Source organism: Acyrthosiphon pisum, chromosome A1 (genome assembly GCF_005508785.2).
Source record: "Acyrthosiphon pisum isolate AL4f chromosome A1, pea_aphid_22Mar2018_4r6ur, whole genome shotgun sequence".
Lineage (NCBI taxonomy): Eukaryota > Metazoa > Arthropoda > Insecta > Hemiptera > Aphididae > Acyrthosiphon > Acyrthosiphon pisum.
In genome coordinates, this window is record NC_042494.1 from 133,823,108 (window position 1) to 133,838,848 (window position 15,741).

General features: G+C 30.5%; 1 protein-coding gene across 3 annotated transcripts in view; it reads right to left on the bottom strand.

The window, feature by feature from the left end:
- LOC100161227 overlaps positions 1-15,741 on the bottom strand; it is a 339,202-nt gene that overhangs the window by 41,505 nt on the left and 281,956 nt on the right. For all 3 annotated transcript variants that reach the window (XM_029488366.1, XM_029488365.1, XM_029488367.1), the window contains one exon: positions 8,444-9,361. In XM_029488366.1, coding sequence (XP_029344226.1) covers positions 8,444-9,206 — 763 coding nt within the window. In that variant the 5' untranslated portion in view covers positions 9,207-9,361. The remainder of the gene's footprint in view (positions 1-8,443; positions 9,362-15,741) is intronic.

Consider the following 15,741-nt stretch of genomic DNA (forward strand, 5'->3'; position numbering starts at 1 on the left):
ACCGATCAACATCTCAAATGTTTCTCAGCTAATTTTAATGTCTCCACCCCCTCAGTTATAATTATCGAACCCACAGATTCAAAGACTGGTACTGGTTTTTGGCACCCATTAAAATGTGCAACATTTTTTTGTAGAAACTTTATTTGACTCAACTTTCCATGCAAATACATGTCTTGAATCCCATCTATATCAGCAACACATTTTATACATACTCTCAACTTTAATCTTTTCTTACGAAATTGAGTTAGATATAGGTACGTGGTCTAAATAGTGAAATCAAAGTCATTACTTTTAAACATAATATGGATAAAATGGTAAGTGCTTTGGCCATACATCGAAATGTTGTCGCAGCAATACCCAACATGTTGCTATGGCGGGCAAAGCAAACATACTATCAAATCATGCCCGACTGCTTAAGCATAGGAACCATGCTGCCTATACAGCCAACTTTCTCACTCACCTTTAAAACAATTAAATCTGATTGGAATGGTCATAAATAAAATCACAAATTTAACTTAAAAATCATTTGGCACATAAATTTATCATCCGGCATTTAATTTTTAAATATTGTAAGTGAACAGCCTCTGGTTTCTCAAACTAAAATATCTTTTATTATCCTGTTCTCCTGTTCATAGCTCCATCCTAACACCCCATTAACCCACCTTAATAAATTCCCAACGTTATATTAGGAAATATAGGTATGACTTCCCCACCTCAAATAAAAACCACTTAAATATTCCTAAGCATCTAAATTTATTTGTTTCAAATGGAGAATTTTCAAGATAGGGAACAAATAATCGATGCTGGATTCAATCTAGGATTCAAAATTTAAAATTGAACCCTTCTTTAATAGTTTGATAAGTATTAATTTGTAACTGTCGTATTTTCAGTAATTTAAGTTTGTAAGGAAGGTTGACAAATTACCAATGTTCGATATCAAAAATGTTATTATTGAATCTATTTAAAAAATTAATTTAGGTTGGTGCATGATTTCATTATAAAAAATATTAACATTCGAATAAAATACGAGAAATACTAGAAATATTGTATGCAGACTAAAATAGTACATAAGGTATACATTTTTCGATGTATAATAATATTATTTTTGTACTATACCTAATAGTACCATAATGATATACGTGTTATGTACAATTATATAATTAGTATAGTGTATTTGGTTTAATGCCATTGATTTACGCAGGCTAATTAAAATAGGTAATAGATTAATATAAAAAAATTCTTATATTCTAATAATATTGTTACCTTGTGTTATTGAAGTATTTAGTATAAAAAACTGTTAAATATGATTCGTAAATAATTACATTTTCTAAAAGCCTTAATTCATGTATTTATCGTCCATGGTTTTCCGAATTTTACTGATATAAACTCCAATATGATTTCATTGTCTTACATAGAATTAATTTTGCTATGTATGTACCTACTTAACGTAAATAGTATTATTGTGCATGTTATTTATTGAAATATATTATGATTAAATTTTAAAAAAAAATGGTAAGGCAGTATGTTTTATCTTGTGCAGGCAATCAATTAACACAATATCAAATACAAACTAAAATTGTATAGGTATACTATAGTCATTCACGCTGGTTAAAGGTAAACCTATGATTTTATCCATTTTACAAATAACACAGAGGTAAAATTAAATTTCCATAAAAGCCTTTTAGCTTACAAATTCACAATACTGTATGGTAACCTGTTTACCTGTATAATTTTACATTGAACATAATGTTCACTAGTTGATTAAATTAAACATTTTAACACGGTGATTCGCTAATACGCTTATCCCTTCTTTTCTGTAATAAAACAGTTATTCATAATCTGATTTTTAGAATTTTTAAATATACTTAAATAAAGTAAAGACCATATTTTCGAATGCTTGAGATTTTTCATACCATTTAATTATGTCCTGTGGCGTCACAAACTTCTGTTTTCCGAACGAGAACCACTAATTTTTACTTAAATTATTCAGCAGATGATTTTTTTTTTCATTTTGATGTATTTAAATCAAAATTATAATGATTTGTTTCCGACTTATTAAACTGTATATACTTAGGATAATGGTCTATAATACTAGTCTGGGCGTCCGGCTATGGGCAAACAAAAATTTAAATATATGTAAATTTAATATGTATTTAGTCATATTCTCACAACCATACATAGATTCATCAGCGCTCCTGGGCCATTCCGAACTTGTACATTTTTCTTAACCCCACACTCACACATACGAAAGATTTATATATAATATTGTTATATTTCATTTTTAAGAAAGTATTAATAATAATATTAATTCAAAATTAGTTAAATTTATATTTACTAACATAAATTTACATAATAGTCAATAACTGTTTTAATATAATATGGTAGGTATCAATTAAGTTATGGATTTATTATATTTGCTATAAACCAAGCAAGTATAAATATAAATTTGATCGATAAAAATCAACAAAATATGGTAAATGTCTTGTATAGGTACTACATTGTTATTTACATTCTTACAAATTATAATTTTGTGTAAAAATCTAGGTTACAAACTTACAATTTTATGAACATATGAATATTAGAATTAAGTAAATTAATTTAATATTGTATACCTAATTATAATAATGAATTATTAATGAATAACTCACCGTAGAATTTCTAGAAGTGCTTCCTTTAATAGACTTAGCTAAGATACATATATATAAAATAACTAAATATTTAAATACGAGTACCCTAACCTATACCCATAAATATTAATATATAGACGGGAGTCTTTAAATAAAAATTCGGAGTTCTATTTTTAACTTTAATATGTATCTAATATTTTATAATAATAAACATTCATTTTCAAAACTACTATGTCGACTGCAGTTGATGTATGAGCTGAGGTGATATAATCAGCAGTATTTATCCATATAGTTTCATAGATCATGTTCTTATATCATACAATATTAGTGAAAATAACATAATATCATATTTTGATAAATTTCAGTACGATCCAACACCGATATAATGTTGGTACCGACCGATACCGATTGGTTTATTCGATCTGCGTTGCGGAATTATAATGAGTGTCTCCATAACCAATGCGAGCATCTCAGTTTAAAAATGAATAGATGAAATGGCGGTAACAGGTTGAAATACACACGCATATTATACGTAAAACACGTGTATATACCATCGTTGAAATCATTTAACACAATCGTTAGGGCATTTGGGGTCCGACGATTCACTATTATAGCCCACTGCCACGAGGCCGACCCAATTCGGATTACGCATTAAGTCAGGCGACTTCACTGCAAAACTGCAGCCGAATAATTCGGTCGACCGGCAGGCATCGTTCGAAGTCTCCCTCTAATTGAAATCGACAATAATCCTAGACTGTTGTAGGAGGGTAATGCGCGGGATATTCGATTAATGTGTTTTTTTTTTTTGTTCAAAGTTATTCCACACAAATAGGGCGACCGCGATTAATACGTTAAATCTACGGCTGTGCGTCGTGCACTGTACTCGAGTTGGCAAACTATAAAATATAATAGTCAATGCATAGGAGGTAAGTTTAAAAGTTATCTAAAAATATCAAACTTCTCACGATCAACCGTATTAACGCGAAATGTACAGTGCTCACTACTGCACAGCCCAGTCCAGGTGTAACTGATGATTGTTCGGGAAAGGAGAAGGAGGAGGGGACGATTAAAATTGTTTAGTATACCGTTCATACGGAGGCTCGGAGTTTTTTAGATTCCACCAGACAACTGTGTATTATACTATATTGATTCCGCCGGCTATGGATTCCATATTATACATAGTATATGGCGATAAAACAACAATAAGACGTATTTATATTAGTTGAATAATAAGTACAATAAAAATTATAAAATAACTCAAATATTGCGGGTTGCTATTTTACAAAATTAAATATAATTATTGTCATTTTTTGAAATAATGATTTGATACCAGTTGTTTTATAAGGAAATCTATTGATATATTATTTTTAAATTAATAGTGAAAAATGTATGTAATATATTACATTATATTCTTTTCACTTCATAATTGTTATTTTTACTGATTTTATAATATAATATGTATTATATCGAGTTCTCTTATATATGAATTAGATTGCATTCTTAATAATTAAATACATACACAGTTACACGTGAAAAAAAAAAAATATCAAAATATCTTAAGATGTGCTTTAGTGAATTGCGAGGTTTTGAATGAAACGATTCGCAAATGTTAGTCGCGTTGTTCATTCCGATGAAGACGATTGTCCATATCTTTAATTAAATGAGACTTATCATCAATGTTATCATCATGGCATTTTTATAAAGTATCATCATACATTTTTTTTTAGCAAAAGTGTATAATATATATGCGACAGCGGAATCAACATATAAAAAAGTCCAGCGGAGTCGATAGCCGGCAATCGGTAAGTTTCTCACTGATAAAAAAGTGATTTACGATTTACGCCCAGGGGCCTACCCCCATGGTGCCGCCACATAATGATCAACTCATTGAACAAGAATTTCTTAACAGTTGTAACTATTGGTTTTTATTTTTTATTTGATACCGGTAATTTGACAATTTTATTGCCGTAAATACATGAAAAAATAAAACCAAGAACCAAGTGTCCCTTGAAGGCCAGGCAAAGGCGATCTACCCTCTCAGAAATACGCCACTGATACAATCGGCGTTTGACCCGAGGACCGCAGAGAGTTATAGTAGACACGATCGATATGATTTGCACATAACCCCGGTAGGCGTTCATTCGATTTACCTTTGCCGACACACCTCACACATACGTGTTGTACCTACACGAGTACACGACGATAATATAATATTATTTATTATCACTATTATATTATTATAATATGATATAGACGACACGCCAGTCAAGTTTTACTATATATATATATATATGTATATCGTATACATTGGCGTTAGGAGTTAAACTGTGTACGTTGAAGCGTAGGCATTCTATAGTCGGCCGTGATATTATAATAATAACTACCCAGGTATATTACGAACAGTCTATATTATGATTTAACTCCATCTCGTGATTGTGTATCGTGAATGCGTTCAACACTCTTATTTGAATGAAAATAATCGTATTCTTATACATTTTATTTATTTTTTTTACTTCTTACGCGCGTGGTGGCTGAACATACCTACCTTTTATTATATTATTTCTCTTTTTTTCTTCTTTTTTAATAAGATCGAATTTCAAATGATTTCTGTTGAAGTATATATCATAAGAGTTCTTTAAAATAAAACATTAAAAATACCGACGAAGGGATTCGATTAAAAGAAATTCTACACATTTTATGAATATTTTATGAACAATATTTATATTTTAGTATAATATGCACGGTAATAAACGTAAATCAAATAATAAAATGCACAAGTGCCAATAAAAATCACAATAACGGTTCCAAGAAATTTAATTTTAATGTTTTATCTTTGTTTTTAATTGGTTTTATTTTGTATTGTACTATTGGAAAAAGAATCGTTTTTGTTTTATAAACTCAAATATTCAAATTGCTGCGAAACATTACGGGGATTTATTAGAATCAACACCAACATAGTGATATTTCAGTAATTACTATAATAACCACTAAATTCGACAACACGTTTTAGAATTTGAGAATATTATACATCATAATATATTATAGTGCATGCCAACGAAATAATCTGTGTGAATATTAATAGTGCGCATTGGCATTCACTAAATATATAATAATATTGTATTATTGTGCCTATATACCTACTCCAAAATTAATTTACTCTCGCCGTGATGTATTGAAGTGAATTGATCCTTTTTAATTTATTTGCCGAAAACGCATCAGCTGGAAACTACTTATGCGCTGTTCGTGGCATAATTTAATTTACTGGAAATTTATTGAAGAACGTTTATTTTTGGTTGTCTAATTTTTTTTTTTTTTTTTTGGTAGATTTATTTTTTAATTCATACAACAAAAACATTCGGGTTTTTAGTGCTTTCGAACGGTGGAAAATAATTTCAACGGATAAAAAAAACTAACTTTAACAGCCGGCTTTAATAATATTATTGAGTATAATATAATATTATAATGATGTGTATTATGAACTAACTATAATAATTTTGTATGAAATAATTAAAAATAAATGTCGCTCGTTGCTAGTGAAACGCCGGGGTTAAAAATGGAAACTCCGAACAAACGGTCACAAATTAAACGACTTTAAATTTTAAAATACATTTGTCCGCGCCATTATAACGCTCGGCGAAATGCACAAAGAACTGCGTGATTTAGTAATGAATAAACAAATAAACAAATAAATAAATATTCATATTATTATTATTACGGGGGTATGCTGTTTTCGGAAAATTATTTTCCGAGAACAATAGTTTCCGGTAAACGAACATGACCGTATACCGCGTATCCTAACATGTACACTTGGCAATTTCCACAATAAACAACGTCGACCATTATTGGGATATCTTTTGTCGGGCCTGCGGCGTTACATCGGATTCCTATCATATTTTTAAAACCGATATGTATGTACTATTATATCGATGACCGTGAGACTGCTAAAGAGACGGTTTTTGTTTTTAATATTATAATAAACGTCGACGTTTGAACACCGTCCGTGGCGCTTAAATTGCTACAATAATGATAGTAATTTACCAAACTGTAGCAGGTGTATGTATGTGTGTTTGAAGGGGGGGGGAGGTAGGCAATTACCATAGGCTTAGGATTTTTTTTTTTTTAATAAAGCAATTATTATACTTTGGTTATTATAAAAATTAAAAATATATACTAAGTAAAATATATCCAGTGCAGATCAGTCATGGGAGAATAAATTAAATTAAATAAATTAAAAATTAAATTAAATTGCATATTGGTTTAGAGTTCGCATATTTTATGGATGGTTTTTCATAATACATAGGTAATAATATAATACAATATATTATATTAAGAATTATATGTTAATATTATAATATTATATTGATAATATTTGAGAACGAATGAAAATATTAAGAGATTATTAATTTTATTCTAGCACCGAAGGGTACTTATTTATTTATTTTATAACAAACCAGGCCGTGGCCCAAAGTGCAGAACAAAATATGTATATACACAAGAAAAATGCGAACTTTATAGACTAGACGTTGTTTACATAATATTAATAGAAAGAAAACGACGAGTCCTCATTAGCAGTACGCATCATCCTAAACATCCGTCTATTACGGGAATAATTGGTGGTGCAAAGGGGTATGAAAAAAAAGATGAGTTGTTCGTAATTGGTTGCTATAGAGATTTTGAAATGAAGTTGACTTAGCAATGCAGAACAGTTTATAGATCTGTTAGGAGTGGTGGTTTTAGCGTACCGGCAGGGTGGGCAAGTGCCCGTACCAAATCGTTTGATATTCGCCTGTTTTAAAGTTCAATGTAGTCTCGTTTTGATAAGTAAACTGAAGTGTTATAATTAGTCTCGAAGGAATGAAAATAGTTCATTCAATATTATGACTTGTTAAAATAATTACATTTTTTAATCTTATCAGTTATACGAATAACGTTGTCACGTTATTACATAAGGTGGGTACCTACCAATTATTTTTTTTCATAATATTTAAATTATAAAAGAATAATTTAATAATATATTATTATTAGATATTATAGTAATATTATATTATAATTATAAGGTCTGTGGTCAATGTACTATGTACAACAGTAGGTACCCTATAGCTGCAGCATAACTAAAAATGTACGCTGTACCCTTCCTATCTGGTCCCTACTACTAGTAGTAGCTCTCAAACTCCCAAATAATGACGGCATACTCTAGAGTCTAGAACAGATTTAACGAGCGCACAGCATAATACTTTAAGTGATGTTATCAAATTAAATTCCATAGAGACCATTTTTATAAAGCTGAGTGTTTTCAGAGCCTTACAGCAAGATTTTTCAATATGATCGCGAAAGGCTAGTTCCCGATCAAGTGTGATACTTAGCCCATGTACGATGTACCGTACAACCTACTTGCATTAATGAATAAGAAACCATAAAGAGTGTATCTAAACACAATAGATAATTAGGTCCTGTAGAAGAACATACAATGATGATTTGAAACATTAAACTAATATAATTAATTTAATGACAAGATCAAAAAACACATCAAGAAATCTAGAAATATAATCAGTAATATTATAATATACTTATCTATAGGTTGACCGTTTCCTCCAGAATCATTTTTCGTGTGCAAAGATTTATCATTGAATTTAAATATAAAACATAAATTACAGTGAACTCTTCGCTCCTGCCCCCCCCCCCCCCCCAGATAACAGACGGTAAGATATAAATCCCGCCCTTGTTACCTGCAGCAATAATGGCGGGTTTCCGTACGTTACTACGATAATAGTAACGATATTATTATACCGAACCAAATATACGTTTTGTAGACTTACCGATCGTGGTGAGTATGGATAGGCAGTACAGGAACGACGTGGCCATGTTCCATTCGAAGGTGCTGTCCACTGAGTCACCACCGTGGTCGACGATAAAGCCGCCGCCGCCGGCACCGGTGTGATAGCTGACCGCGGCTGATTCGATTTCCATCTGCTGCGTGAGGCGGCGTATCAGGTCCTCCTGGAACCGGTTCAGTTCCTGCGCGGCCAGCCGGGTCCAGTTCTCCCGGTACAGTATGTTCAAGTTGACCGTGATCTCCCATATGGTCTCCACAGTCCGAGCGCGACTCTCTTCGCCCGCGGCCGCCGCGGCCAGCCAGGCGGCCGTCAGGTTCTGCTGTTGGGCGGGCATCAGGCCGGCCAGTCGGACGGGACTGCCGCCGCCGCCACCGCCGTCGTCCGCGTCCAAGGCGTCGGCGTCCACGTCACCCTCGATGCTGAGGAATATCAGCGCACCGGCGAACGTGTACGACACCAGCAGGGCGCACACGAACGCGTTCCGCAGGCAGCTCTTGTAGCACTTGCGCTTGGCGTGGGCCACGCGGGCCCGTTCCACGCTGTCGTCGTCGCTGTCGCAACAGAAACACCCTTGGCCGTCGTCCACCACCGTCGTCACGCCGACCGCCGACGACGACGACGTGGACAGCGGGTGGCCGTCGTACGACGTAGCGTAACCGCCGATCGTCGCGCCGGCCACACCGTAGTTGTACACGGCCGCCGCCGCGGCCACCGGTTGCGAACAGCACGACGGCGTCCGGTCCATGGCGATGCAGCAGCAGCAGTCGCCGCCGCCGCCACCGCCTTACGCGATTCGGCCGTCAGTCGCCCGAAGTGACCGCGGCGATGGCGTCATCGCAGGCGGCGGTTCCGTCGAAAACTGGGTCGGACGGGCAACGTTGAGCGAACATCTCATGGATTCTGTAACAATAACAATAAATATAAATCGCCGTATTCACCATCATATTGTTATTGTTATTGATTTTCAATTCGATTTCAAAGATTTCAAAACGTTATTAGGTTTTATTTATTGAATTACTAAAAAAATGTCAGAAATATTAACTCTTTGAAAATATTATAATACTTCTCACGTGTTCTATATATCACCTAGATTTCGGCTCAATGATTTTGAACACCAATTTCTGCTTTTTATATAGGTACAAACCAGGTTGAAAATGTACAGTTTAAATTTCTAAAATTAATTAATTTAATATACCCGAGTTCTGTTAATCTGTCTACTGATAGAGACTCATATAATTTGCAAGTATTACCCAATTAGGAACGATAGCGGATTTGATGTTCTTGTTCGGTTTATTAAACGGTAATATATAAATTCATCTGAATTAATTTCAATGGTTTTAGTTTTAATAATCATTGTATAAGGTCAACAAATTCGATTTACGTTTCACTTGAAAATTATAACTACTTACTTATATGGTTCTGCATAAATGCATAATTTATTGTTTTACATAGTTCTTTATTAAGCAAACAAAATTGTTAATCACGTTAATTTTGTCACGACATATTTTCAAACACAATGTTTATGTTTAGATTTAAGTTTTGATGTAAATTCCTTATGATTATTTATTATTGTAATACTATCAAATTATAAATTGTGTTAATTTTTATGTAATATTTTTATAATGTATATATTAGTTGTGTACCTATGCAGTAGTGGTAACATATTTTGCCATGTAATAATTATTACTTTTTTTCAATTGTTCTAAAGGGGTTATTACTGGATTATAAATATAAAATATTTGACATAAACTTGAGTCTTTACTTATTGTATTTATATTAGAATTTTATAGAAATATTTTTATAATTTTAAGAATATTTTTTTTTTTTGTGCTAATTAGACTTATTTAGACGTTTGAAATGATTGACTTTTTTTAAAAGTTATTTTTATATATAATATGAAATATCTGTTTGCAAGTGAAAAATTTAATAATTTATACAATGTTCCCTGTTTTATAATCTATGTTTTATAATTATTATCGTTTATAAATTATTTACGAAATTGATTATTTAAATGAAAAACGACCATGTCTCTGATAAAAATCGCATTTTATATACGTTGATATAAAATTATGTTATGATTGAATTCATATTAACACATATACAGTACTGTGACATATTATTACCATAATACTCAATGACGAGGCGTATTATATTACGACACCAACAAAATGTATATAACACAACGACTTTTTCGGGTTTTTGTTTTTATAAACCGTCATTATAATATTATTATACTTATAAAGCTCAGATTGATGTAAAATGTGATTATAATAAAATATTATATAAATGTTTTGATATTCCTAGCGGAGCGATTGGTTTTCCATATATGTGGTATTTTTTTTGTGTCTGCCGTCGAATTTCGGCTTTCGTAGCAATAAAAGTGCTTCGTACTCGTTTATTAGATTCTGAGAGGAGCAATGAATGTATTGGTTTTCCAACTATGTGCGTGTGTGCGTGTGTGTGTGTGTGTGTGTGTGTGTTTTTGTGCCTGACGTCAACTTTCTGCGTTCGTGGCAGTAAAAATTCTTTAATCTCCAACTCTTAAAGGGGTTTCTGGTAGCAAATTTGATCTGGTCGGCTTTTTTTTTTTAGTTTTGTACGATTTATGAAATTTATGTTTGTGATTACGAAAGCTTGAGTATTTAATACGAGGTTTCTCATAGTTGTCCTGGCCGCAATTAAGAAATATCGAAAATATTTACGAAATTGGATGTTTAAACAAAAAAAAAAACGGTTTTAATTATTTTGGTGTAATTCAAAAAATATTATTCGTAGTGACTTGAAACTTTTTATATAATTTACATATACACAACGAATCGTTTATAATATTATTATAGTCTACCGTATTATTTACAGAAAAATATAAAATAATATATACGCTGACAGATTGCGTCTCCGCTCAGATTGCTCAGAATCACTTTTCATGTACCAGTGGCGTGGTGAACAATTTTAATTTAATGAGCCAAATATATTTTATTCATCTACCCACTCACCCACTACAGGATGCATACCCAAATTTGATGATATCTCAACTGTTAAGTTCATAAATTAGAAGCAAAATATTTTACAAATTTACCACCACCACTCGTAAAAATCATCGGTGCCGTGGTTCAAAAAAACAATGCCTTTCCGCGCCACTGGTACCTACACTATATTATGTCTATATGCAATGATATGATGTATCAAATGATTTCATATATATAAGACATATTATAGTATTATACACTACAGTGACAAAGTCAAAGATGAGGTACATTTGACACTTTTAACACTATATACACGAGAGTGACTGTCCGGTTTTTTTTTAATTTAAAATATGTTATTGTATAATATTATGATTCAAAAAAAAAAAAACTAAGCTGTCATCAATTTTCACTGACGATTTTCGTTGGTTATAATATGTATAAAGGTGATTTTTTTTACGCCTACTACCGTTTAAAAGTTAATAGGTATATTATAATAAATATTATACATTTATACCTATCGGTTAGATGTGATGAAACGGACGACGACGGTGTTGTATATTCGAAAGCTGCCATCCGAATTACAATAATAATATATATAATAATAATAATAATAATATTGACAACTGCAACAGATGAACTCCATTTAAAAACTGAGAAATAATAGTCCTACGATAATGACATAACTATACAGGATATAGAAAAAAAGAGATTTTTCGATAATCGTAAGCGATCCATGTCCTAAATGCTGCGTTTTCATAGGGGATATAATATTATTATAACCGATATTGAAATGCATACATTTGTTTGCAGGCTAACACGAGTTTAGCAAAATATAACCAATCTAACGGAGTTTTACAACAAAAACAAATTATTTACGTGAATGTTTTTTAAGTATAGAATAATATTTTATATTATGCTTAATATTCTTTAAGATTTACCAAGGATTTAAAATACTTAAATTGTCTAACGTTATTTAGAACAATAGATACAACTAAATGGATGATTGCAATGTTAGCTCATTCTTTGTTCATCGCGTAATTTAACGGTTCTAAAATAAAAAAAAAATTCTGCTGAAATTGAAATTGCTAACTTTGAACTTGTAGTATTTTAAATGATTTTTGTCTGGTTATTTTATGTGTATTGTTAGCTGTGCAGAAACTCTTTTAAATAAGTTAAATTCGTTCAGGATAGAGATAACATTAGTATTAATTATAAAGATTAAAACTGTATTATAATATGTACATTATACCAGAATAAGCTTTTCATTGAATAGAAGATTATTATAAACCATTAAAATGTAAAACGGTATAATAAACTTTTAACCTAAATTTAAACTATGTGACTGAAAACTATTGATTTATTCAATTTAAATCTACAAGAGCAAAGAATAGATTTTTCTCAACGCATAAACAATAACGGACAAACGTCATAGATACCTAATATTTAAATTATCTATAATATATATCTTATAATAATATATAGACGATATCTGCATCAATTTAAGTTAGGGTTAAATAGTAATAGAGGGTTAAGGTATAAAAATAAATAAATACTTACTGAACTTTTGGAGTTTTAAACTATCATAAAAATAAAACTATGAAATATGATAGATTATATTACTAATATTCCTTTACCATGCAATCAATTAAGCAGTTTGTTAAATCATAGTTAGCAAATGGTTTAAGAGATAATATTTTTAAACGTTTAATAAAGGATGTCGATAACATTAGTGTTTTTGATTTTGATTTTAATTATTTCAACAAAATAGAGTAAAAAATGTGTCTTCAATTTAATCATTTTTAAAATAGAACATTTGTATCTGAAATATTAATGTCATTGAGTACATTTTTATCGTTCTATTATTAATTGATAAATTCTTGTAATATAAATACTGTTTAAATATGTATATTTTATCGGGTGTTTTTCGATATCTAGTTAATAATGTTTATGTCGGTGCATGATTTATTTTACTTACACTTGTTACTCGACCTTTCATATATGTGCAGTATCGATTTGACTGATTTGTAAGTAAAAGGGAGATTGATGTTTACTATCGTTAAAAGAAAAGTATTTCAGTGACGTATTTTGAAAAAGGTAGAAAAGTAAAAATAAATATATCGAGAGTATTTATTAAAGTTTAAAGAACACGTTTATGGCATGAATATAAAACTTAAGTACTGAAATAAATGGAAAGAACTGAATAAACGTAGAGATAGTTGTAAATTATATTTACTTATTGGTATTTGGCTTGTGGAAATATAGTGTATGAGACATAGGTATATAATACAAGTATTTTGAAAATTCATCGCATTTTTAATATGTAAATAAAATAATTTTACGAGAATAAAATATTAAGTAGGTAATACATTTCTAGAATATTAAAATAATAATTAGATATAAATATAAATTTGTTTTGTAGAAGCCGTATCAGATTTAAATCGACAAAAAAATTATATTTGTAGTTATGATGTTAATAATAATCTGTTCTTACTATAGAATCTGATTAAAGCAAACAAGTATTACCAGGTAAACAGTATTACCACTGCTTCGGATTTGAAATGTTCGATTTTACTCGGTTTATGTGAGGACAAAAAGACCAAATAGACAATTGTCGTTCAATTCAATTAATAAGATGTGAAATTAAATCCACAAATCATGACTACAACCAAACTGGTGAATATATAGTAGGTAGTATATAATTATAATAATATATAAGTATATATTCGTATTATACCGAAATAATAACTTTTATAGTACCTATTGACTATAGCTACATTATATAGATCGTTTATAGTTCATAATAATTTTAAAGTGCTCAAAACTAAGTCTCTAAAAATGGAAAGAAAAATATATTGGACATATTACTAGGTGTCCACATAAGTTTTTCGTAAATAATATACAGGGTTTAACGGAAAGAACTGACTAATGCAATACATTTTGTTATAATCAATATTTTAATATTGTTAAAATTATTATTTCCTGAACCTGAAAATAAAAATTTAAAAAGGTGGGCAAGTGGATGTCGCCCTGCTGTATAGTAGGTTACAAGTGGGTCACTGTATAATGGATGGTATTAAATTTGAATTCAATGATAGAATATCATTGTATAAGAAAAAAGATTCTGAGCTGAGACTGAATCTAGGTATAAGATATATTATATACTTATATCTATGGCTTAAAAAAAAATTAACCTAAATTAAATTCCAGATTAATCATATCACAATATCCATTAGGTACTCATGACGCGTTATACATCAACAATAAACCGTGATACTATCATATAGATATATAATAGTATACTTTAGAAGATTCTAATACCCACGAATAATATTATACAATCACAACAAAATAACTAAAATAGTTATTCTAGATTTTAGATTCTGAGTGGAACGATGAATGTATTGATTTTACAATCATCACGGTTTGGGGCAGTAAAAATGCTTCGATTTTCTTCAACAGTATCTTGTTTGATGGGAAAGTGAATCTAGTTGGTGCATTCGGGAGGTCAAAATTTTAAATTTTCAATAGTTTTCAAAAGCGCCGTGAAAAACAAAAGAAAAATTAAGGAAAAACGGGAATTTTTTCGCAAAAGCTGTTTTCGAGAAAATCGATTTTGGTTTTTGGTGTAACTTTAAAACAAATGACCGTAGGTACATGAAATATTGACTGAATGTTTATATTAGCATTTTCTATACACCATAACATTTTCCAAATATTTTGACTTATTTTGAGCCCTTTATGGACATATTCAGTTTCCATATTTTTTCTATAAATATCGATAAAATTTTGTTTGTTGTTAAAATTGCTTGAAAATGTAATAGAAGGATCCTAGTATATTGTTTCAAAGACATTTGAAAAATATTAAAAATCCATAGTCACAGTTTTTTTTTATTAGCATTTAAAGTTAAGAAATTGAGAAAATATGTAAAAATCACGAAAATTAGCAAATTATTTCGAGTTAAGAATTCGTAAAAATTTTTCTTTTTAAATCTATAATTTGAAAATATATTACAAGATTCTTCATAATATTGTCTACCTTTATCAAAAAAAAAAATGTCTACAAGAAAGTCAAATTAAATTTTTATGAGCGTTTGAAATTAATATTTTTACAACATTTGATATTCGCTCGATTTCTCATGTGACGATTTTCTTATTTTATTGTAATTAAAAAACGAATGACTGTAGATATTTGAAAATTTCACTGAATGTTTATATTAGCATTTTCTATATACGATAACATTTTGAAAATAATTTGTCTCTTTTTGAGCTGTGTACAGACATGGTCAGTTTTCAATTTTTTTAGTTTTTTTTTCT